The 15,859-nt window shown below is 35.4% G+C and overlaps 1 protein-coding gene across 24 annotated transcripts in view; it reads left to right on the forward strand.

Moving 5' to 3' along the window:
• The window catches only part of LOC145996124 (coiled-coil domain-containing protein AGAP005037), a 1,065,133-nt gene that overhangs the window by 1,001,829 nt on the left and 47,445 nt on the right, over window positions 1-15,859 (forward strand). For all 24 annotated transcript variants that reach the window (XR_014442750.1, XM_083132404.1, XM_083132407.1 and 21 more), the window contains 3 exons: window positions 2,505-2,658; window positions 6,150-6,269; window positions 12,245-12,352. Coding sequence is in view for 23 of the 24 variants with exons in the window: in XM_083132404.1 (XP_082988530.1) it covers window positions 2,505-2,658; window positions 6,150-6,269; window positions 12,245-12,352 (382 nt within the window). In the remaining variant the exon portion in view is untranslated. The remainder of the gene's footprint in view (window positions 1-2,504; window positions 2,659-6,149; window positions 6,270-12,244; window positions 12,353-15,859) is intronic.

A 15,859-nucleotide genomic window follows, 5' to 3' on the forward strand; every position in this document is an offset into this window, starting at 1 on the left:
CCTTCATCAGATTTCCTTGATAACCCTTATTCCTGGTGATGTACATATTAAATGTAATGTGTTAGCAGTTAACAAGAAAGCATTGTCTGTATCCATGCTTCTGTATTAGTAACATAGATATATAAAAAGTAAAAAGTAGATTTGTGACTTGCATTCACTAGAAACCTAATTTTTTTTGTGTGTGTATATTAGTGACAGTGGAAATTATAATACTTGCTCAGCATTTGCATGGCACATGTTAATAATTGTGAAAATTAATTATTTTTGCTGCTATGCAATAATCAGCATCAAGGTTTTAGTTACGTGTGATACTGAGAATTGTTTTAGTGCATTGCAGGGGTATTATTATTGTTACTATAATTATTTATTACTTCTCAGTACATGTCACATGCAAAATATAGAATCAATTCAGAAACTATTTATCAGATTATCATGTACGGAAACTCAAAACTCTTACATAACATTTAAATGTGAGGACTGGTTAATTTCTCTTAATTTACAAACACAGTATTACATAAGTTTGTGTACTTGTACAGTCACGGACACTGCCGGGTTGTAACGATTCCGTTGAAAGTCAATGTATTCATTACAACCTGGCAGTGTCCGTGACCGTACATGAAATGCTCTCATCAAAAGATTGATAGTGACTATTTCATGAGAGCTGTTGCTTACATGGTTCCTAAATATAGGACTAGACACAATTCCGTTATGAATAAAAAAAAGGGCTACAAGGGCCAATATAAAAAATGAAGAAAAAAATAGGAAACACCAGACAACAGATGTGTGTTAAATTTTCATGGATGAAGTAGCTGCGGTAGCTCAGTCATTAGGGCATTTGACTACCATGTGAGAGGCCCAGGTTCCATCTCCCCACCCAGTGTCTTATAAAGTGGGTACCTGGAGGAAACCGAGGGGTACAGGAAACCAGGGGCATGATGCTGATTACATCACCCCCTATATTGGCCCCATATGCAGTTCTAATTAGTATACTCCATTAATTTTGAAGCTAAGAAAGTTCTAACCATTCAGTTCAAACATTAGTGTGTACAGTGGGATCCATGAGTATTACCATGCAAATTGTCCATGACTATTTTTGTTCACTTTATTTGACCCATTAAGATTTCTCTTACATCCTATATGTTTTTAAGCGATGGATTTTTATGTATGCTGGTGCAGAAGTTGTCAACAGCTTGTTTTGAGTTTTCTTTTAATTCTTGAAGCTCTTATTAGGTGAAATAAAGTGCGTGAGCATGGTGATGGACAATTTGCAGGATAATACTCATGGATCCCACTGTACAAGGTCGGGCATAAAGAATGCATGTTTTTGGAATAAGTGTAACGTCGTTAATTTTTAAGATACAAACGTTTTATTAACAGAAAGCCTTCGGTAAGAAATGCAGATTTAAGTATAGAAGATGTCTGAAAAATGACGTTATTGTTGCTGTACACACATTTGGAACCTCTCGTCAAATTTCCGTATACAAGGTCAATATGGATGTGTTAGATGTGTCTACAGCAACAATGATGTCATCTGTCGAACATCATCTTCCATACTTAAATCATCACTGTATACCTATCCAAACTGCATTTCTTACCGATGGTTTTGGTCTTAATTAAACATTTGTATCTTGAAAATCAACGATGTTACACGTATTCCAAAAACATGTGATTTTTTTTTGCACCATCTTGGATAAATGATCATGATGTAGATTTAATCTGCACTGCGCTTACAATGCTTAATTGCATTATTCTAGTAGCTCCAGACATAATAATTAAATAATGTTGACAAATGGAATGACCAAACAGCATAATTAATGTGAAAATAAGTTGGTTGTTATTTGATGTTTGGTGTCTTTCAGTGGATCAAATTTTAGCTTCACAGTTTGCATTGCTTGTAAGAATATTGATTCATCGCTGCATAACATTGATTATTCAGTTCTCACTGATTGATTGATAGAATTTATCTTGGTTCAAGAATAGCCACATATAAACTGTCAAATTCATCTGTATAGGATTAATACTTTCTGAATAATTGATAAGACATGCTGATTGTTGATTCTCACAAATAGATAAATAAGGATAATTATGTATACAGAATGATACCAATATTTTAAATATTTTTCAGTCCACACAAGTTTTGTCTTTATGATCTAATCGTTTCTGCCATATGTTGTTAATACAACTTGATGAGGAAATTAATAACTATAATTTGCAAATAATCCTTTGTTTTGTAAGAGAATTAACAGGTTGTTTTTTTTTTGACAAAAAAATTAGGTTTCTATGTGTTGTGTATATGTTGGTTAGATATCACTGTAAAATTGTAAACTGTTCACAGATTTGATGTTGTAGCAGGCAAATGTTAGTTGAGAAATAAATGGAAAAGAATAGTAATATTTGCTGTTAAAGTTTTGTCAGACTTGTGTGTGTTGCAGTAGTGAACCAGCTATAGTGGTGATAATTTTGACCATTGGCAATTATAAAATAAATAATTTGTATTGTTGCAGATTTGCACCTCACTCCGGAGATGTACAACCAGCTGCGTGTCCTGCAAAAGAAAGCGAAAGACTTGCGACAAGAAGTTCGTAACCTGCGACGTATGTCTCAAGCACAAGCTCACTCAGTTAGGGAAACAATCAGGGACACGTTCATCAAAATCAGGTAAATTGTCAGTGACAACTACTGATTGTATACAATATGAAAAAAGCCACATATAAAGTAGTTTTTATTTATGATTTTATGTGGTTAGGTTAGGTTATACATTCTAATTTGTACATTGTTTAATTATGAATGAAGTTTATTTTGGTATGTGGCAACAACAGATAAAGTTAGTTTCAAGAGATGAAACACTACACGTATTATGTTTGTTAGTAACCTGTGAGCTAACATTTTTATCGTACCTGCAACAGTATGTGAATCTTGTCTCTTCTACACAGCGTATGAATTTGATGTGATTTTTGTATAATCCTTTTAGTTTCTGGGTATGTTAACAAAATGTTATTTTGATGGAATTGGAGCTTTCACTGCATCATTTATCCAAATGGAATAATCTAACAACAGTTGCATATTGATCAGGTTTCATTGTTGGAAATACTCTCAGTTACTCAGCTGGCAATAAGTTCCACCGCCATATATTACGTATATTTATTTCTGTTAACAGTTCTATATACATCATGCTTTCATGTAACAAGAGATGTTCCAAAGAGTTTGGTAATAGGATAGAAAGCATTGGTGGAAATAGTAGATTACCAGAAAGAAACTTAAAGGAATATTAGTCTTGGTCATTTTGGGATCTCTTACTGCTTTTCTAAGTAACAAAAAAAAAACATATTGGAGTCACCATGCCTGGTAATATGTTGTGACCTCAGATCAGTGAATAAGTGTGTTTTTTTGTAAGATTATTATGGTTTATTACGGATACATACATTCCCGTGCTAAAAATTGAGATGAGTAAGGAACCAACAGAGACGACATGTGTGTTTATGTATCTTAAATGTGCGCAATCCTCTTAAATACTAACATTGTATTTGATGACATGAGCTGTCATATTATTTTTTTAATTTTGTTGCATTCTATTTTCTCTTATTTAGCTCTGTAGTAATACTCAGTTGTACTTTGGGGGTGGGGTGGGTTAGTTAATGTAAATTGTCTCCCATTCCCCGTCTCCAAGCTGTTCTTTTGTAACTAAGTACTAGTTAAATTTCTAACTTTCATATGAGTCTCGAGAACCTTATTCTTACTTCCCGAATTAAAATTACACTACTTTCTGTACCAAATTGCAAAAGATTATAGCAAATTAAACATGGCTTATTTTTTTATAATATTTCACTTGCATGAAATGAGAAGTTAAAGAAAATAATTTTGAATATTTTCTGGATCTGGAAATCACATGATTCATCTACGGACTAGTTACATATTTTTTTTAAATCCAATATAAGTATCTTTGAGCATAAATGTGTGCATTTTTTTAACAACGTGTATGTTAAGTGATATTGCATTAGTAACAGGGGCGCCGACTTGTCAAAATTATTGGGGAGGGGGGGGGCCTCTGATCACTGAAATAAATTAATGAATGACTCACTCCCTCCCTTTTTTAAGTTTTGGCCTCAGTGTTTGGAATCTCATAAAAGCCCATGAATTCCTCAAAAATATTAAAATTTTCATTTACAGTTCGAATCAGAATGTCAATTGTTCACGGATGGATATGTCACAAGTCACATGTCAATGATCTTGTTCTGAATGTTAAGAGCCATTTGTAGCCCGAACATCCCATCCACTCTCCCAGTTCATGCACATCTTCTTTTGAAACTCTTTTCAGTAAAAATGTTCACAATACTCACAATTATATACTTAGTATATAGTAATAAGTCATGTGTTTTGCTGTATATGGTCATATCCCCCCAAAGTTGATGGTCTTGAACATTTCAAATGCGTTTTTAAAGTTAAAGTTCATATGGCACAATTCAGAGTGAACTTTACAAGAGAAGCAAAACAATACATTAGATCCTCTTAACCAAAATTATTTGGGTTAACATTGGGAGGGGGGGCTCGAGCCCCCCCAAACCCCATGGAGTCGGCGCCTATGATTAGTAATAAAGGTTCAGGATTGGTACAGATTGATCGGGACTCTCTCAATATTGAGAAATTGCATGTGTTATATCATTGAAATTTCAGGGTGGGAAATTATGTCAGGTATGCATTAATTTGTATACTTCACGGTGAGCAAACTGGTGACTCAGTCGTGGTAGACGATGCCCATCATCCTTCTAGCTATGGCTCTGATACACTAGAATATAAATATCACTTCAGAATTTTGTTTTATTAATAATATAAACAGTTCTTCAAATTATATAGATGATATAGAAGTGATGACAATTGATTATTGTTGCTTGTTTCCATATACTTCCCAGAAGGAAAAAAAGAAATGCAAGCATCAAGAATTTCTTTTTAATTTTCACTCTATTGATGTATTTTAAGTATTAACTTAATTTTATACAATTGAACTGAATGGGGAAAAGTACTTTCAATCCAAGTATTTTGTTGATTCTTCAGAAAGCCTTTCACAATGTTCATTGTGAGAAGTTAGTAATGTTTACTGTTTTAATTATCTTGTGGAACCTTTTTTTTCTGAAATAGGTTGATGTTATAATAAAAATCATTTAAATATTATTAAATGAGTCAAATACAAAATGTGTGTTACAGTTTATGGTCTTTTGTTGTCCCATGTTTTGATCATCTTGTTACTTGAAACAGATCTGAGAGGATGAAAAGAATCGTAGCTCTAAATATTGCTAAAGCATAACAAATGAAAAAAATATTATTCTGTTAGGAGTGTCTATAGAGGTTATTATTAATGCAGACATAAATTTTTGTGCACAATTTGTATGTAATGGTGACTGCTTACCTAAATACCTTTTTGTTACATTACTTTAACTAATTTTTCTTTTCCATCCTCTTTTGTTGTAGTATAGCGTAAAGTTTTATTTGATACATTTCTCTCAAAACGCAACTCGTACATTTTATGAAGTGATTTTATCCAATCAGTGACTTGTTGATGTTTCAGAACATGTTTATTGAGTTTATTTTGTCTAAACTCCCTTTCTCCCCCTTTCAAAGAAAATATGATAATAATTATTGAATTTGTATTACTCAATTAAATATAAAATATGAATTTTTTGCTATTTGTATGAAAAACTTATGAAACACAAATACAGAATTAAACAGTAGACACTCATGTAAAATAAATCAAATTGAAGTCGATAATTGATTGAAGTATGTTCAAATAATAAAGCATTATTTTTTAGTGCATGCATTTTCAATGATATGAATTGGATGATACTATGAAGTTTGTATATATTTGTATATTTTTATATTCCAAACTAATAACAGGACATTATGTTATGACTAGTTATGTGTAAAACTGAAATTAGAATATTTTTTTCAAATTGTTCTGTAGAAAATGAAAAAAAAAAAGGAATCACGTATGTTGCCTCTATGTTTCAAATGTATACTAAATCAAGGAATTCTTTTCAGGTTATTCATTTTTCTTCTTCCTGTATTCTGTATCAGTGACTTAAAAACTTTAAATTTCCAGTTTAAAGTTGTCGATTTACCTGCACGACTAATGTAAGGGACGTTACTATTTTTGACAGAGCTATGCTACTAACAGGCGGGGACACCTGGCTGCAACAAGGTGACACAGAAAAAGTCCGGGTCAATCGAGAGGAGGAACTTTACAAGCAGGAGATGATCCGACTAGAAAAAGATCTCACGTAAGACGATGGTGCCTCTATTTGTACAGATAAACCAAAAAAATAGAAAACACATTCCAAAAATTCATTTTTAATTATATCTGGAATGTTGACATATTGATCAAATTAGATTTGCAGAAACAATCTTGATATTACTACAAAATAACACTAAGGGAAAAAAGTTTAGTTAATATCAAAATCAAAATTTTGAAAAACAATATTATCATATTTTTACTTCAGAAATCATGTGTTAGATTTTTAATATTATTTTTCTTGTAGTATTTATTTTCTTAGCTTTTCTTTACTTTTAACCCTTCTTATGTTAGCATGCATGGACATTTTTAATTTTGAACATTATGTTATTTTTTCTGTGCGTGCACATACAATTTATATGCACAATAATGTAAGTTTATGTTTATAATCTTAAGGCATAATTCAGTACACTTAAGTTACAGGACGACTTAAGTCACTGCAAAATCATACTTAAAGTTGTAATTCACATGAAAAGTGGCATGCTGCTTAAGTACAAGGCAGAATGTTTTTTTTCCTTTGATGATGTGTAAGCATGAACTGAATCTTTCCTTCAAAATTGTGAGTGGACTAAGGGGGATCAAATGAAAACTGGATACAAACCATATTGTTTTTTTTACTAATAAATTGGTGTGCAATGTAAAATTTTAAGAATTACAGTTAGTTTAGTTCATGGAAATGTACTGTACTTGTTGATTTTTGTGCACAGAACAAAAGGTAGTGCATTAATATTCATTGACTGCCACTATAAATGCTAGTCGGTGTCACTTCAGCTCCATCTCTCCAATTGAATAACTTTGGTTTCTGTGCCTGTGTATTAGCTAAAAATTGTGTTCTTGCAGCGTGTATGCATTTATATGCAGTTTCTATATTAACTTTAGTGGACGGAGTCTCACACGTGGGTAAAGCCTCTTCGGATGGGACCTCTTCAAGCATGCACTTTTCAAACATGCAACGAAGAACAAAAAAAAATAAGTTGCTCGAGAACTAATTGTCATAGATAGATTAAATCATGTTTGTTTTATTTCAGAATGACAGGGCAGAGGTGAAATTTATACATTGTAAGAATGTTCCACTGCTACATACTACATTTTTTATTCACTTCATTTATTGTGGGATAGTAGAAGCATAAGACACTACTACAGCGCCTAGAATAACGTAGTGTGGAAAACGGCATGGTTCTGCGGTCTCTGGCTGGTTCCACTCGAAAATGATCCGCTAGAGGCGCTGGTGTTGACCCCGGTGCTTGGTGTTCGACTGCTTATAATGGAAGTAAATGGAGTTTTCGCTGCAACGTCTGATTCTTTTACATGAAGCATTTCTATGAATGTGATAATTGCTATGATATTTGGTACAGTGGTCGCGAAGATATTAACAAACATTGTAGACAGTCGACCACGTCCTGTTATCGTCATACTTTCGTTAATAATACAGGAGAAAAAATACGCGTGGAATGCTCTTGGCAACTAAATTTTTGTGTATGAATTAGGTTCATTATTATTATCATCATCATTTCTTTTAAAGATATACACTCTGAAGAATTTGTATTTTTGATATTTACTGTCTCTTTTCTTCCTCTTTAAACTAATTGCGGCGATGATGATAATGATGATTGCATGAAACGACAAGGGGAACCCCACAAAACTTTCTTAGTGCCATCGACATGAATGTAAGGAAACTTTCAAACCAATGGGACAAGCGACACAGGATGTTCACACTGTCACACTAGTGACACACACTTCCAGACTGTAAAATAGCATTCATTGCACATGAGGGTCCAAACAGCAAACGACACGTTCATATGGCATATTCGCGTGCTACTTGTTACTTCGGTCGGAAAGCTCCTTAAAGGAAGGGTGCTGAGACCGAGGCGAAGCGCTACAGGGGGAGTTCCCAACTAAGTGACAAGCGACATGGTGCCTTCAGTCTATTAGCAAGCGTTGCTTGCGAACAACAGATAGGCGACACAATAAACCGCACATTACAACAACAGATCTAGGCGACACGATAAGCCACATGTGTCGCTTTGTCACTTCTGCGTCATTCAAACTGGGCCATTTCCTCAATAGCTTGCAACATGTTGCCGTGGTTTTTTGTTTGCGCATACACGATGCAATGAGTGTCTTGCTTTAGTGAGATTGCGCACCAAAGCGACAAGCGGCATGCGACACTTATCGCTTGAGGATTTCACCAACGAAACGCTGGCCTGTGCTTCCCGTCATGCCTCTACGATGTGAAATGTTGCTCTTGATTGGCTCATTTCCAAGCAACATGTGTCACTTCGGTATGAAAGTTGCCTTGGACCGAATGACCCTTGTCGCTTTGGTGTGAAATCCTCGTATCGTTTGTCGCGTGTCGCTTTGGTGTAAAATCTCCTTGAGGAAACGGTGCAGTCAGAGCTATTGTCCCTACGGTTCGAAAGGCTGCATTGATTTCCGACTGCTCGCTTTCAAGCGACATTTGTGGTTTGTCGCCTCGGTATGAAATATCTCTCAGGATACAATTTATATTCTAATAATATAGAAAAATAAACTCTAATACACAGTCCAAGACCTGACGTCCGGAATCAAATTGCGATGTTTCTTCTTGTGTTACGCACGCATGCTATTTATTTATTCATTTTATTTTACTTTTCTTTCCAAATTAATGCCATTTCGTGACTGCAAATCACTCCACAAATATAACTGTTTCCATCAATTCACGTACAGCCTTTCAAGACAAACAAATCTACATAATATATTCCAAAAACTAACAAAGCCGCATTACTTTCATAAGAAAATTAGCACCGACATTGATCGCACTGCCATCTAGGTTTCTCATCCGTCTGGGGAACCAGTTTCTTCGGTCGTTTTCCACACTACGTTATTCAAGGCGCTGTAACGCTACCCACCACTTAATTTTCCACATAACTTTTACATAATAATTCTACAGAACGCAACAGTATACCCTGCTGAACATTCAGTCTACTGTTTTTAGTAGATCAATACATGTTTTGAAACATCTGTGTTGATATTTTCAAAAGATTAAAAAAAAGTGTTAATTTAGAGGAATGAAAGGTTATAACTACATCCACCCTGCTAAGCCAAATGCACTATTACATGTTAAATATAATACCAAAGAGATATTTTCACTTGTAGTTCCTCTATTGTACACATACTGTAATAATGATACCCCATGGTGCAACAGCCTTTGAGGGCCAGGGCCTGCCTACAGACTGCTCGCCTCACTCCTACCTGTTGAGGTGGGAGACCATCCAACCAGTTATGGGGTCACGTGTGGTCTGCACTACAAACCCCTAGTTATCGTCGTAGGTTTCCATGACTGGGTTACACTACTCATTCATAGCTCCCCAGTTCCCTCCCAATGGGGGCCTACCCGATGGTACAATGGCAGAATCGTCACCTTGTAATCAAGGGGTACCAGGTTCGATACCCGGTGGAGGCACACAGTGTTTCGGATCCCGGTTTAAACTGTAGGTTCAGTCCAAATTAGCCTTACTGTGCATAAAGTGGACTTAAAACAAGAATTCAATTCAATCCTCCTGGTGGTAGGTAGCCACCGGTCCCATACGCTGGCCAAAATCTCTGGAAAAAGGTTGTCACTTCCCCCCAGGAGACGTGAACCTGCACGCATCCAGTAGCTGGAGCCCAAAGGATGACCATAGTGCAGAACGTACATGTATACATTAGACCTAATAAAGGTGTTCCAAGTACAAAAGTATTGGATTTCATTACATTTCCGAGAACTAAGTAGATAACTGTAGATTTTTGTCTACTGTAAACAGTAGAAATTTCTAATAAGTGGTGAGCACATTGAGTCCTTGACTCACCAACTGACCAACCACCTCCTAGACAGGGGCAGTATGCACTACCCCTGGGTATATTGATGTTCGCCACTGTGTCATGTTAACAGAAATGAACAAACTTTTTTGAAAAGCTTTTACATAAATATAGCGACAAGGGTAAAAATTTCATAGGCGGGAAATGGATTTCTTCAAATTTACATGAGAAAGTACTTACGGAATTGAGTTTCTGTGTAATTTTGGATGGTCGTAGAAGTGTTTTCTCGCATTTTTCAATGTATTTGGCCGCTAAGTCATGTATTTTTCTATAATAATGTCCGTTCGATGCTCGAAAGCTGTTGCTTGCATTTCCATCCATGTACTTGAACCGGATGTTGCGAGCATCTGATGACATAATCCTCGGTAAGTGTTTCCAAATACACAGTTTTTTCACTATATTGCCAAACCTAAAGCAACCTAACCTAACCTTACCGTGATGGTGCATGGGGCTATCGTGAATGGTTTTTGGGGCTATTTGTGGATCGTTATATGATCCAGAATGTTTTTTTGGGGCTATCGTGAATGGTTTTTGGGGCTATTCGTGGATCGTTATACGATCCAGAATATTTTTTTTGGGGCTATGCAGGAATGGTTTTTGGGGCTATTTGTGGATGGTCATACGATCCCAAATGGTTTTCGGGGCTATGCATGAATTGTTTTGGAGGCTATGTGGGTAAGGTTTTCGGGGCTATGCGGGAATTTTTCTGTTAAGAAGGTTGAAACACTGCTTGCCATTTGAAACACAACGCTAGTCAAGATTTGCCTGCCATTTTGCATGTTCAGGAAGCGAGAAAAGATCGAACAATAATTACTCGATATGTCGACAATAGATACAAATTTCGTTAAAAAAAGTTAAATCCCTTGTTAAATAATCTTTTGCAATGCACAATAGGTAAGTACGAATGTCAACAATTACAGAATAAACGAGTTACAGACATTTCCCAGCTTTGATAGTTTTACCAGCGACAAGTATTATATTTGGCAAGTATCTATTTGTTGTTCTTCTAGAATGGTCTGCCTAATAAAACAGTAAGTTTGTAAGAATTCACCATTCTATAAAGCATTATGAATTTTGTGAATTGAGTGGTTTATTCCAGTTTTCATTTGATGTACATCTGTATTTATTAGTGAAATCAAACTCACACCTTGCTGTCGATACCATGTGGAGCAAATATGTAGCAACATCTGAGGTAAGTTGTTGATTTTGTTAATTATCTGGTACAACATGCAAGCTACTTCTATTTAGTGGCATTAATTTGAAAGTGGTATAGCTTGGGGCCTAACTTAAGGGGCAAGGGACAGAACATGAACCTCAAGTTCCAGAAGGTTAAAAAAAACAACAAAAAAAACTAACATGTAGAATTTTTAATAGACCTAGAAAGTTTGGGGTAAGTGCTCTCCTCGCCCCTGCCAAGTTACATTTGTGACCTCAAAAGCACTGGAATTTGAAGCACTGTGTGTTCTGGTACCCCTTGATTACAAGGCAATGATGATACCAGTACACCATCAAGGAGGCTAAAGTAAAAGAAGGGGGGAAGGTTAGGAATAATAATTTTTAATATGGTGGCCTCCCCGATGATGTAGTGGTAGCGTCGTCGCCAAGGGGTCCCTCGTTCGATACCCAGGGCAAACTCATGGCACAGTGGTTCGGATTTCATTTTAAACTGTAGGTCCAGTCCCGATTAGCCTTTCTGTGCATAAAGTGGACTTGAAACAACAAATCAATAATTTTGAATATTTCTGTTTCGGCAAGTATATGGTGGAAAAGACATAAAAAGTGGGAGGCAGGGCTAAATATGAAACTACCAGGTGAAATTTGTCTACTGTCAAACAAATTTAGAACATCACAAAGAAAAGTCATTAAAACTATACACAAATGACAATAATCTGCCTATTTCTAGTATGTATTATGAAAGAAGATTGTAAATTTGAAAAACTTGCTGAAAATCTGAAGAAAAGCATTATGTTTTGTTGCATGATTCCCACATGCTGTGTATGATACCACATTTTCAGATCTTTATGTAGAAAGAGCTTGCATGGTCATTATTTGATTGACATTAACCGTATGTGAAAAACCGATTATATGTCCCGTTACTGTGATAACTGTTTTTGCATTTCTCATTAGTGAGCTGGAGAGCACAGTAGAAGAACTTCGAGGCAACGTAATCAATAGAAAAACACGGGTCAACATGTCTGATGTGGAAAATATGGCTCTTATTTTAAGTAAATCTAGGTAAGATTGTGTTTTCAACACTGTTGGTAGTTTAACGTTGGAATTTTAATGAATTAATTCAAGCTCGGTTGGATCTTTCGCTGACGTGAGGACAGTTGTTCCCGAATTTTCCTCTCCTTTAGAAAATCTATGATATTTCAAAATCTGAAAAATTACATATGCTTAGAGCTTAGAATTCATTCAAGAGCATTCACATGTAATTCAGAGGCGCAACCACGAATTTTTGTCTGGGGGGGGGGGGTGGGGCAAATACCAGGAGGATAAATGTGCCAATAATAATAATAGAAATACTAATAATTAGGGACATTGAATTTTCGCGATGCGCGAAATCACGAAATGTGAAAAAAAGATGCAATTTTGAACATTCTGCACGTAACTACACCCCCAATGATGAAATATGCATGAGTTTTATTCTCGAAGTAATGCGAAATGTGTGCTTTTCCACGAAATGAACGCTTTTTTGCGAAATAAACGTGAAATATCATCAAATTAAGTAGAAAACATGCAAAAACCGGCAATCCAGGTTGTACGTGCAAACTGTCGATTTGTAACGAAACGTTCGCCTAAAGTTTCCTACCACTTGCAGCTGAAGAACGGTTTATCTTCGATCACATCAGGAAGATGCTGAAAATTGGGATTTCCCATGCACATAATCTCAGTTCGAAAACTTCGCTCCCTGTCAAGCTGCATTCCTTTCTTCCCCCGAATGTCTACTCAACTTCCAGTTTCATTGAACTTGCTAGCTGTAGCAGCGATAAGATTAGTCTGTTCCCGCACATCAAGGGAAACAATGGTGTCATTTGTGTTCAGTCATGAATGAATTTTGTTTATCATCATGTGATTTTCAACATGTGTTTGTGTATGTGCAGTAGTGATTATTTTATTTGACAGCAAGGATATCCTTTAAATACATACAATGAATAAATCACTTGAGATATGCAATTTAGAAATGAAGTGATTTTGTGTTGATGTTTTCTTTTTGGTTGGACAACTAAGTACTTGTGTATGTGTACAGTATATAGAAATGAAGTAGTTTACAATTTATAGCTCTTTTGTATGTTGTTTCCTCTCATAATGAAAAAGTGTGTGCCATTTTATTTCCACCGCTGGTATATACCGCTGATCTAACGTTTTATTTACCGCTCTCCTCAGTTTTTATTTACCATAAATTTGTCTCCCTACTAATAATGATTATGGCATTATTATTATTGTTGTCATTTTTTTCTGTTATTTTTTCAACATGTTCAACTTCACATTAGGAAATAATGGAAAACAAGCACACAAACTGTATTTTTGAAAGACAAAATGACGAATATAATTAATTCCTTTCGTACATATGACATGTGTAACTTTCATGTAGAACATATGTTTTACACATATGCAACATGGAGCGACGTAAAATAAGAAAATACATATGGAACATGTTAACACAAAATTGTGGTTACACATATGTTTTCACATCTGGTGGTGAAAAAATTAACTATTTTTTTCGGCAGCATTCGCTTCCCCATGGTCTCCATAGCCTCTATACCAAGTTTCAATGCAATATGTTGCTTCTAACAGGCTCCAAGTAGGGGAAACAATTCCAAGCGCCACATTTCCACCTGGTGGTGAAAATTGTAACTATTTTTTTTTCATCATCATTTGCTTCCCCATGGTCTCCATAGCCAAGTTTCAGCTCAATATGTTGCTTTTAACGGGCTTCGAGTAGGGGAAACAATTCTAAGCACCAAATTTCCACCTGGTGGTGAAAATTTTAACTTTTTTCATCAGCATTTGCTTCCCCATCATCTTCATAGCCTCTATACCAAGTTTCAGCGCAATATGTTGCTTTTAACGGGCTTTGAGTAAGGGAAACAATTATAAGCACCAAATTTCCACCTGGTGGTGAAAATTTTAACTATTTTTTTTCCTTCAGCATTTTCTTCCCATGGTCCCCATAGCCTCTATACCAAGTTTCAGCGCAATATGTTGCTTCTAATGGGCTCAGAGTTGGAAAACAATGCTAAGTGCCACATTTCCACCTGGTGGTGAAAATTTTAACTATTTTTTTGTCAGCATTCGCTTACCCATGATCTTCATAGAATGGATACCACGTTTCAGCGCAATATGTTGCTTCTAACGGGCTCCGAGTACAGGAAACAATTCTAAGCGCCACATTTCCACCTAGTTGTGAAAATTTTAACTATTTTTTTTTTTTCGTCAGCTCTTGCTTCACCATGGTCTCCATAACCTATATATCAAGTTTCAGCGCAATCCTATGTCTCAAACGAGCTCCAGAGGGCTCTGAATAGAGCAATTAATTGTGATCACCCAGTATATCTTATTATGTACACCCACACACACTAAATTAATATTATTTGATTCCTACCTTGTCAATATAGCCAACACTGTAATGTTCATTTTATTCTGCACATGCATTGGTTACTAAAGTAATTTTTGATACAATTAGATTTACATAAAATAGATCTAGAAATATCATTAAAATTTTGTCCATTACTTTAAAAAATGTCATCATGAATAATGTATTATTCTCTAATCATTATTTAGAAAATTTAACACTTCACTGCATCTCCTATCAATGAAATAAACAAATTTATGAAAGCAGATTTAGAAAGTGAAATACCATGGGTGCATGTCTAACCTGCCCCCTGTATAACTATGGGTTTGTCTTGTTAGTGAATGTTGTGAGTTTATAAAAATATTAACTTAGGTCTGCATTAGGGTGCTAATCAGTGAGTATCCACTTAATTATTAAAATTAGAGAAACTACATATGAAGGATTTGTGATTTAAACAGCTTTCAGGCTATCAAATATGCACAGGAAATTTGCATAAGAGAGAAAGAAATGCAATATTTAAACACACGAGAGAAACAGGACATGACATAGAGTGGGATGAGGCTAAGCAGATAGGAAGGGAGAAGAGAATGCTAGTGAGAAAATGGAAGGAAGCCAAGGAAATAGAGAAGAAAGGTGAAGAAGACACAATGAACTGGAATGGGGGATTGAAGTTAAACAAAGAATGGAAGAAGATGTTAGAAAGAGTGGAAAGGACAAGAGAGAAAGAGGAGAGGAGAAGGAAGAAAAATGAAGGGAAAAGAGCGTGAGATTAAACGTCCAACCACATTCTATATGGAAGTAATTGTGTTTAGCCTTTTAGGTGAAAGTAAAGTTGGAAAGTGAAAGTCACCTGCTAGAAAGTTCCAAACAACTTTCTAAATAGTCTGGAGGGAGTAATGTTTGTGTATATATAATGCCCTGTTTTTGTATCTTGTTACTTTTGTACTTGATACAGAGTCTGAAGAAGACCTTGCTAGAAGGTTGAAACGTTACGTTTAGTTTATGTTTTTAATAAAATAAATTACTGCCTTGGTCAGCATATTTAGTTTTTCGAAATTTGCATGTTGCATAATATTAAAGGAATCACATTAATAGTGAAAGGGTTGTTTTCTTGTGTTTCTCTTTTAGTATTTATTGTGAGATTCTGGACAATGTAATAACTTGAG

The sequence above is a fragment of the Lepisma saccharinum genome, chromosome 12 (genome assembly GCF_977018435.1).
Source record: "Lepisma saccharinum chromosome 12, izLepSacc3.1, whole genome shotgun sequence".
Classification (NCBI taxonomy): Eukaryota; Metazoa; Arthropoda; class Insecta; order Zygentoma; family Lepismatidae; genus Lepisma; species Lepisma saccharinum.